This window comes from Nanorana parkeri, unplaced genomic scaffold (assembly GCF_000935625.1).
Source record: "Nanorana parkeri isolate BGI_ZX_2015 unplaced genomic scaffold, ASM93562v1 scaffold1260, whole genome shotgun sequence".
Taxonomy (NCBI): domain Eukaryota; kingdom Metazoa; phylum Chordata; class Amphibia; order Anura; family Dicroglossidae; genus Nanorana; species Nanorana parkeri.
The window spans coordinates 304,948-315,010 of record NW_017307528.1 but is presented as its reverse complement, the minus strand read 5'-3'; the positions used below and the strand labels follow the sequence as shown (position 1 = coordinate 315,010).

Below are 10,063 nucleotides of genomic sequence, written 5' to 3'. Positions count from 1 at the left end.
ACCTACTGCAGTAATGAGTTCATTAAAATATCATGAGGAATGTATTTTTTTAATGGCAACGGCTGTGAGCACCTGAATTTGACTTCTTATCCTTTTTTGTTCCCCAGCATGGCAGAAATCAGGCTGGGAGAGGGAGGGGCAGCGCAGAGGGAGTGGCAGCGCTTAGGAGCCAATCACATGTGCTGACACAGAACACCCTGTTAGGAGTAGGGAGCATAGGGATGATGGTTCATTGCTATTCTAATACGGATTCACTGTCCATCACAGTGGGGGGAGGCGACCTGGCTGTACTGTTTGACTGCAAAAAAAAAATCTTGTTTCGGGCCAGGTTTACGCTTGGGCAATCCGTGACCGCGCGGTAATAGTGCACAAAACCGCGCTGATCGCACACCACCGCTAATCGCACTGTTGATGCGATTCTTTACTAATGGCACCCCAGTCACGCCAGGCAGATTGCGCGGTTTCCCGCCACTATTCTGCCCGTGCCATCGCGCACGATCGCGGCTGAAAAAACATGTACATGTACCTTTATTCAGCGATCGCCATGCGGATATAACCCCATCGATATTCAATGGGGCCGCAAGGCAAACATCCCGGGATCGCCCAAGTGTGCACATGGCCTCTTCTACAAGATCTATCCAGCTTAAAAATGGTTTCTCAAATGTCATTATATATATATATATGTATACTTTTGTGTAGGGTGACTGGTCTTGTCACCCCCCCCCCTTCTGTAATAAAGACTGGTCACTGCTGATCTCTCTTTTTGTGCAGGGTGACTGGTCTGGTCCCTGCCCTCCCTTAGTGTACTGCAGGCAGCCTGTAAGGGTAGGACCTGCTGGGCCCCTCCCACAGGTCTTCTCACTGCACAGACTATGTTCTCAGGGGCAATGCTCTCCAACCATCTTGTCTTGAATTGTATTGCAAATGTACCATCTTCCTTTATATTGTAAAGCGCTGCGCAAACTGTTAGCGCTATATACATCCTGTATTATAATGGCCATAATGATGAAAATGTTTCTGCCTGGAGTTCAGCTTTAAAGCAGCCGGGAATGCAGAATGAACCGAAATCTGTGGTCATGCATTGAAAAATGGAAGTCTAGGATAAAGCAAGAGATAAAGCAGCAGCTGGTCCCTGGCACCTATCCCATACATGATTGCATGCACTGGGAAGTTTAATATGGGTATATACTCTGTTATATATATATTTGTATGCCAACCTTGATGGAGAACTTTTTTCAAGCACCAGTATGCCAATTTCTATAGATTGCTTGTCTTTGCCCGCACAGATCGGAGCTCCATCATCTGACATTGTGGTGCAGGCAGCGCACACCTCACCTACCTACATAACTGGCACCTGCCCAGTCCGGCATCCAAAGGGTGACGCGCCCCTCCGCCAGATGCAGCCAGGTGGGAGCCGAGGCTGGGTACCGCGCGGTGATTGGCCGTCGCGCCGTGACGTCACGGATGCTTAGCCCCGGACGGCCGCGGGCTGGGACCAGTCTGTGCGCGGAGCTCGGGGGGAGCGGGAGGGAGCTTGGAGTTCTCCCGATCGCCAGTCTGGGATGTCTGGTCACTGGAAGTGTGAGGAGTGAGCACCGTTGAACTCGAAGGGCACCATGAACTCCCAGGGAGGGGCTGTCCCCACGGAGGACACAGGTAAGTGCCTCATGGCTGGGCACCCACTTGTAGGGGGGCACACTTGCTGGCACTGGTGGTGGTATATGGGGAGATCCAATAGTTCTATAGCTGTGCTTGGAAGGGGCACGCTGGGACCTGCAGTGCCATGACAGCTAAATGCATCCTATCCTATATATGAGAGTGCTTGCAGGCAGGGGGAGTATAGGTGTAAAGGGTAAGCTTGGACTTGTAGTGCCATCACAGCTGGACCTAAATATAGATAGATAGATAGATAGATAGATAGATAGATAGATAGATAGATAGATAGATGAATGTTTCCTATACTGATTAGATGGTGTTTGTAGGCAGGTGGAGTGTGTAGCTGCAAAGGGGCACACTGGGGCTTGTGGTGCCATCACAGCTGAATGTTTCCTATATACTGATTAGATGGTGCGTGGAGACAGATTCAGTACGTAGGTGCAAGTTGGCATAATGGGACTTGTAGTGCCATCACTACTAAATGGTTCCTATACTGATTAGATGGTGCTTGTAGGCAGGCGGAGTACATAGCTGCAAAGAGGCACGTTGGGACTTGTAGTGCCATCACAGCTGAATGTTTCCTATACTTGTTTGAGGGTGCTTGTAGAGAGGAAAAGCACATAGCTGCAAACTTGCAAAGGGGCATGCTCGGACCTATAGTGCCATCACAGCTAAATGTTTCCTATACTCATTTGATGGTGCCTGTTTAGGCAGGTGCACGGAGGACATAGGTGCAAAGGGCCATGCTGGCACCTCTAGTGCTATCAGAGATGAATGTTTCCCATACTTAGGATGCTTGTAGAGAGAGAGAGAGAGCACATAAATGCAAATGGGCATGCTGGCACCTGTAGTGCCATCACAGCCGATTGTTTCCTACACATATTTGGAGCTACTTGTAGAGAGAGAGAGAGCACATGTGCAAAGGGGCATGCTGGCACCTGTAGTGCCATCACAGATGAATGTTTCCAACACTTTTTTGAGAATGCTTGTAGAGACAGAGAGCACATAGGTGCAGATAAGCTTTCTGGGACCTGTATTGCCATCACAGCCGATTGTTTCCTACACATATTTGGAGCTACTTGTAGAGAGGGAAAGCGCATAGGTGTAAAGGGGCACGCTGGGACCTGTAGTACCATCACAGCTGAATGTTTCCTGTAGTGATTAGATGGTGCTTGTAGAGACAGAGAGCACATAGGTGCAGATGGGCTTCCTGGGACCTGTATTGCCATCACAGCTGATTGTTTCCTACACTTATTTAGGATTGTACTTGTAGAGAGGCAGAGTAGGCTGGGACCTGTAGTGCAATCACACCTGGGAGATCCAAAGGTTTCCTATACCTCAAAGCACTCTTGGGGAGAAGGAGGCACATAGGTGACCCTGCACGGCTGCCATCAGTAGAAGATGTGGGTAAGGTATCTCAGTATGTCTCGCCAGAGACACCCACATGATTTCACAGAGGGTGGAAGGGAAAGGGTTAAGCACTTGATTCCAGTAACACTATGTCGTGTTCCAGCTCATCAGCAAGGCTGTGAAATGGCTGATAGTTTATATTCTGTGATATTAAATATAACACAACATCAATATAAATATTATCTTTGAAAAACAGACTAGACAGGAAGCCGTGGTTAGTTCTAATGGGGAGGAAGTAGAGGGTTAACATAGTTCTGTTATTATTTAATTCAATTCATATTCAGAACATGGCACGTCTCATCATGGGGGCTCCTAATATACGGGGGGAGAGGACTGAAAGGGTTAACAATAAATCCAAATCATAGCATGACATATCCCAAAACACACACACACCCCTCTCTCTCTTTCTCTGTCTCTCTCTTTCTCTCTCTCTCTCTCTCTCTCTCTCTTTCTCTCTCTTTCTCTCTCTCTTTCTCTCTCTCTCTCTCTTTCTCTCTCTTTCTCTCTCTCTCTCTTTTTCTCTCTTTCTCTCTCTCTCTTTCTCTCTCTCTCTCTCTCTCTCTCTCTTTATTTGAAGTAGAAGAAAAAAAAGACACTGAATATACTATACGAGTCTATCTATCTATCTATCTATCTATCTATCTATCTATCTATCTATCTATCTATCTATCTATCTATCTATCTATCTATCTATATATTACTATATATCTTCATTCATGGTAGTGGGTAAAGTAAAAAAAATAGAGAGACTGAATATGCTATATCATTGGATATAGATAGATAGATAGACAGACAGACAGACAGACAGACAGACAGACAGATAGATAGATAGATAGATAGATAGATAGATAGATAGATAGATAGATAGATAGATAGATCATGGTACTGGGTCATTGTGGTGCCCCCCTTTAATTATGGCCAGGATGAAAGGGTTAGCATAGAATCTCCCAATTCTATTCTGGTCCATTATAGTATAGTCTATCTATCTATCTATCTATCTATCTATCTATCTATCTATCTATCTATCTATCTATCTATCTATCTCTATCTACCATTCATGGTACTGGGTCATTGCAGTGCCCCCCTTTAATTATGGCCAGGATGAAAGTGTTATCATGGAGCATCTCCCTCTATATTATGATACTGGTCCATTATTGATCCCCATCTGTCATTATAGATAGGCTCCAGCTATAAAAGGGTTAACAAAGTTCCTATATTGCAATATTAAAAATCTATGAATAATGAAGGATCGGGTCATCACAGGTCCAGAGTCCTGGCACAAAGGTGACTACATTTTCTGAATATTAAATACTGTGCCTGTGTCCAGTGTCAGGCGGTCACAGTCCCTGCGTGTGGACAAGGAGAAGTTCAATCCACATCCGCTGCAGTCGCGCTGCTGGCTTCCAGGAGACGTTGAGAGAGCCGTGAAAAGCTCATATTTGGGGTATGGATCACAGGGGAGCTGTATGCTAAAATTAGACATGCCCCACAGCTGAGCGGGGATGATTAGAGAGGCTCAGAAGACGTTACTTAGCACTGGAAATGACATACAGGCATGCAAATTGCAAAGTAACGAGGGGAACCCTTGTAATGTGACATGTGTAATTGCATCGGAAGAAAGCAGAAGAGGAATGTCTGTATAATATGATAGTAGAGACCAGGGGCAGGCAACCTCAGCACTCCAGTTGTGGTGAAACTACAAATCCTATTATGCCTGTGGCTGTGAGAGTCTTGCAATGCCTCATGGGACTTGTAGTTCCACAGCAGCTGGAGTGCCGAGGTTGCCCACCCCTGGTCTAGAGATGGAGCAAATTCTAGGTCATGATACATACATATACATATAAATCCAGGAGAGAGCAGTCCACTCCCTCCCATCCACTCTCAGGTGCTCCTCCATGTCTTTATCACTGAGCAATGGCTCTTTCTATTTGTTACAGGTTTGCTACAAAGTACTACATGAGATCCACCAGAAAGGTGTCACTGACACTAGACCTGGGGTAGGCAACCAAGGCACTCCAGCTGCGGTGAAACTACAAGTCCAATGAGACATTGCAAAACCCTAACAGTCACAGGCATGACTCCCAGAGGCAGAAGCAAAATGGGATTTGTGGTTTTACAACAGCTGGCATGCGGAGGTTGCCTACCCCTGCCATAATGCTTACATTAATAGGCTTGTGAAAGCCAAGCCATTGCTTATTGAACATAGACAAACCGGTCTAATGTAAATTTGCATCTTGGTTGTAGAACTACAAGTCCCATGAGGCACTGCAAGATCTCTGACAGCCACAGGCATGACTCTTAGAGGCAGATGCATGATGGGAGCTGTAGTTTGGAGTAAAAACAGTGAAGCGCCACGGACTGTCAGTTCTTAATAGGACTTGCTTTTAGGCATACTGCAGGATGCTGCCCCAAAGAAGCCGGGAAAGCTGGAAATCTAGGAAATAAGCACAAGAGGGGCGCCTTTCCTGGTGCAGATCACTTTTATTTCAATAAACATAAATAGAAAACCGAATCATACTCACAAACATCCATGTTCTGATGAAGGGGGCGTGCCCCGGAAACGCATTAACGTCACCACTATACTGGTATCACCTAGTGGACATCTCACTGCTTGTCAGTCCTCACCTCATGACTTTGTGACACTCATGTTTGTGAGTATGATTCGGTTTTCTATTTATGTTTATTGAAATAAAAGTGATCTGCACCAGGAAAGGCGCCCCTCTTGTGCTTATTTCCGGGAGCTGTAGTTTCACCACAGCCGGGGAGCCGAGGTTGCCTACTCCTGGGTGTGACCTATAGCAGGAATTAAGTATTCTGTAGTCAGCTTGCTGAAATGTGATTGGCTGCTGGGGGTTCATATGTGCTGCACATCATTTGTCATTGGCTGCACTTTCAAAGTAATACGTTTGTTTGCACATCCCGGGTTCAGTTATTGAATGTTAAAACCCAACTGGACCCAACTGAACCCAACTAAAACCCAACTGAACTTCCAGATTAAATGAGCTTAATAGATTCCAAATTAAATCAAAGGTGTTCAGGAGGAGTAGAAAAGCCAGTCGCCTGCCAGCATGCTGTAGAGGGTGGGTGGGGCAAATGTAGGGCACTACAAATCCCATGAGGTATGGCAAGGTTCTCACAGCCACAGGCAGGACCTTGAGAGGCAGATGCATCATGGGATTTGTAGCTTACCACAGCTGGAGAACCGGAGTTTGACCACTCCTGCTGTAGAAAACGACGCTTGCTTTCTGTGTGGAAGCAGTTGTCTCTCTGCAGAGGTCTAGCACACCCTTCCCTTATAATAACTCTCTGCAGCAGGCTGTGGCTGCTTTCTGAAGAAAGCAAACTGTTAATCTCACCACACACATTACAATCTGATTGCACAATCTCCTTTAGCTCTACCCAAAACTATGTAGTGCCAGGGCCTCACTGATTGAATACTCATTGATTAGTTAGATTAGGTAGGTGCTGATATTACATGATGCGTGGACCTATATGGGTTGGACTTGATAGACGTATGTCTTTATTCAACCCCAAATACTATGTAACAAAGATTGTAAGGTCAGATTGTAATGTGCGTGGTGAGACTTTTGCATGCCTTGAAGAGAATTTATAAAAACTGGAGCAGTAAAAATCTGGAGCAGTTGTCCAAAGAAGCACAATCAAGTTGGCCAGACAACACGGAGCCGGCTTCTCGGGCAATCAGATTGGCTGGGAAGCCGGCTCCATGCCAGTGGAAGCACCGGTATCGGTATTCGGTACTGAAAGCAAAGTATCGGTACTCATAACCGAAAAAACTGTATCGGTTCATCCGATCCGTTTAGTATTTCGCTAATTTAAAGGTAAAGCGTAACTCCAGGAATTTTGAAAGTTAACCTTTACAGTCGGGCTACCCCCATACTGCAAGGGTTAACTGCTCAATTTTTATAGGGAGCAAACATAAAAAAGATATACTCACCTGATCCTCTGTCCTGCCACGCTGCTAGTCCCTGTCCCTGCAGTCTTTTCTCCCCCTGGGCTCCAGCGGTCTAAGGATCCGTGACATCATCACGTCCAATACAGTGTCTCAGACATGAAGATATCAAGGGTCATTCCACCACTGGAGCGGACGGGGGGAGAGAGGTGAGCGGTCACTGCTGCAGGATCAAGGATCAGGTGCGTATATCTTCTCTATTATTGCCCCTAGAGAAAAAAATAAGCTAGCAGGTCTCAGTTGTCGAACAAGCAGGCCACTAACTCGACGAGAATCGTATGATTCCCGGCGGGTTTTCCAGCCTGCTTGTTCGATGGAAGACGTGCGACCGTACAGTAGAAACGGTCACACGCCTTCCATACACTGCGCGATTCTTGTACGATCGCGGGATTTTCGTACGAGAATCGTGCAGTGTATGGGCACCTTTACAGTGCTGGAGTAGTCCCGCTGCAAGAGTTCACTTTATAAAAATCCTGGAGTTCTTCTCTAAAATTCAGTTGGGCTTTAAAAGAAACCCGCTTGAGGTTAACACTAGACCCAAATCACAAAGGATAAGTATCTATATTCTAGCCATGTGACTGTCATTTTCAAATCTTATTGGTCTCCGCAGAAGATAACTTTTTAAAAAATAAGTCTCCTTATCCTGGTGTCAGGGTCGGATTTCCCACAAGGCCAACCGAGGCCCAGCCTCGGGGCAGCAGGGGGTAGAAGGGCAGCAGGGGGGTGGAATTTGTATCTCCCGATGCCCGGGACATGCAGTTCCGGGTCACCGGGTGGGTAGTTGTTTTCTTCATTTAGCCCTGCTTTAGGCAAGAAGAGCTAATTGTACAGCGAGGAAGCCAATGCTTGTTTTGTACAACTGATCTCGGTGATGTTGCAGAGATCACTTGTATGCAGCCTGCATATAGGGAGGCGCATTGAGGAACCTGGCATTGGGACAGCAGAGAGAGTAAATCTGGCCCTGCCTGGTGTGATACCTTTGTGAATGAACCCCCATTGTATCTAAAGTCCCCGCAACCTCCTGTCCCCCGGACTCCAGTGGTTTAAGGATCACTGACGTCATCACGTCCATTGACCTGCATTAGGTGTGAGGACGCCAAGGGACATACCACAGCCATAGCGGAGGGTGACAGAGGTGAGCGCTGACCGCCGCAGGACTGAGGATCAGGTGACTATATCTGATTTATTTAACAGGCACTTAACCCTTGCATTGCCAGAGTAGTCCCACTACAAGGGTACTTTTTTTTCACCCGGAGTTGAGTATTCTTAACATTGTATATGATAAACTGATCACATTGTACGTCTAGAATCCTTTATAAAGATGACGTGTTCTTCATATGATAACGGCATACGGGAGATGCGTGCTGGGAGGAGTTTTTTGGCATTATTCTTCTTCTACGTGGGCAGATAACAGTGCAGGGTAAAGTAACTGGCAACCCTCCAAACATTTGTCAAGCACGTGTACTCCGTCGTTCTTCCGCCCCCTTCATATATTTTTTATTTTTGGGAGAAGACTTTTGCAAGAAAATCATTATTTTATCTTCAAGCTGTCAAACGCGTTAGTGAGCTAAAGATTTCTATCCCTTTGCCGCGCCATTTCTCACCGATCCCTGACCATACGCTATTTAATATACATGTGCGATTTGTTTCATTCCGAATTAAAATTCGTACCAATTTTCCGAAATTCGGACACATCCAAATTTCTGAATCCCAATGCATCCGAATGTGTCCGAATCCGAATTTCCATTTCTGAATTTTGGATCCTGTTCGAATTTTGTTCAAAAAGGAAACTGAATCGGACATGTGACTTTTCTGGCCAATCAGATGTGTTTTTCAGTTTAATGCATCTGGGTCTAAACATGAATTTTCGTTATGGCAACATGGGGGCCATATACAGTATATACATATAATACTAAAGCTGCGGCTCCCAGACCCGAATGGCATTTGGAATCCGAATTTCTGAACTGCATTCGGGAGCTCCCAAATGCCATTTGGGTCTAGGAGCCTCAGCTTTAGTATTATATGTGTATGGCTCCCAGACCAGAATGTCATTTGGGAGCTCCCGTACACAATTCAGAAATTCGGATCCCAAATGCCATTCGGGTCTAGGAGATTCAGCTTTAGTATTAATATCTGTATATGGTTTTCTGTGGTATTCGCAACGAATATTCGTAAACTCATCCGAAACTAACGGAAATTTGGATTTCGTCCGAAACCCGAACCGAATTGAATTTCGGATCTGAATCCCGAAATAACAAAATATCTGAACTGAACCGAATTTTTCTGCAGCTTACATATCTACTATTCAAATATAGGCCAATTGAACTATCAGTTCTAAACACATTCCAGGTTAATCAAAAGACAAGGAGGGGAATTTATCAAAACTGGAGCAGTCAAAATCTGGAGCAGTTGTCCATGGCAACCAGCCAATCAGCACCGAGCCGGTTTCTCGGGCTAGTCAGGAAGCCAGGGGGCGTGTAGATCCGCCTCCCAGCTTACTGATTGACCGCGAAGCCGACTCAATGCTGATTTTCCTGGAAAGCCGGCTTCCCAGCCAATCAGCAAGGGTTCGGCTGTTCGGCCGGCTCAATGCTGATTGGCCAGGAAGCTGTCTTCCAGGCCAATCAGCATGGAGCCAGCTTCCTGGCCAATCAGGAAGCCGGCAGGCGGGTCATTACTCGCCGCCCTGCTTCCTGATTGCACAAGTTCCCCTTCCTCTGACTGGAAGTTCAGGTATCGGGGAAGGTATCTGAGTATTTGGGTTGAGTACGAGTACTCGTCTAAATACTCGGTTTCAGCACCGATACCAATACTAGTATCAGTGCATCCCTACTAAATACATTTCAGGTGCATCAAAACAAAGGGTGCAGAAAGTCTTATAGCTCATTTTCTTTCTAAAGCTGCCACAGCCTGAGTAGAAAAGTATGTCCCCTGCCAACATGCTGCAGAAAAGGACCCTGTCTTTCCGTGTGTGAAAGCAGCAGTCCCTCTGCCAAATTCTGACACCTCCCCCCCCCCCCCCTGAGT

General features: G+C 46.1%; 1 protein-coding gene across 1 annotated transcript in view; it reads left to right on the top strand.

Annotated features, from left to right (window-relative positions):
• Positions 1-1,614: 1,614 nt before the first annotated feature.
• The window catches only part of CHRM4 (cholinergic receptor muscarinic 4), a 66,468-nt gene continuing 58,019 nt past the window's right edge, over positions 1,615-10,063 (top strand). The window contains exon 1 of the mRNA XM_018568899.1: positions 1,615-1,656. Within this exon, the coding sequence (XP_018424401.1) occupies positions 1,617-1,656 (40 nt within the window). The 5' untranslated portion in view covers positions 1,615-1,616. The remainder of the gene's footprint in view (positions 1,657-10,063) is intronic.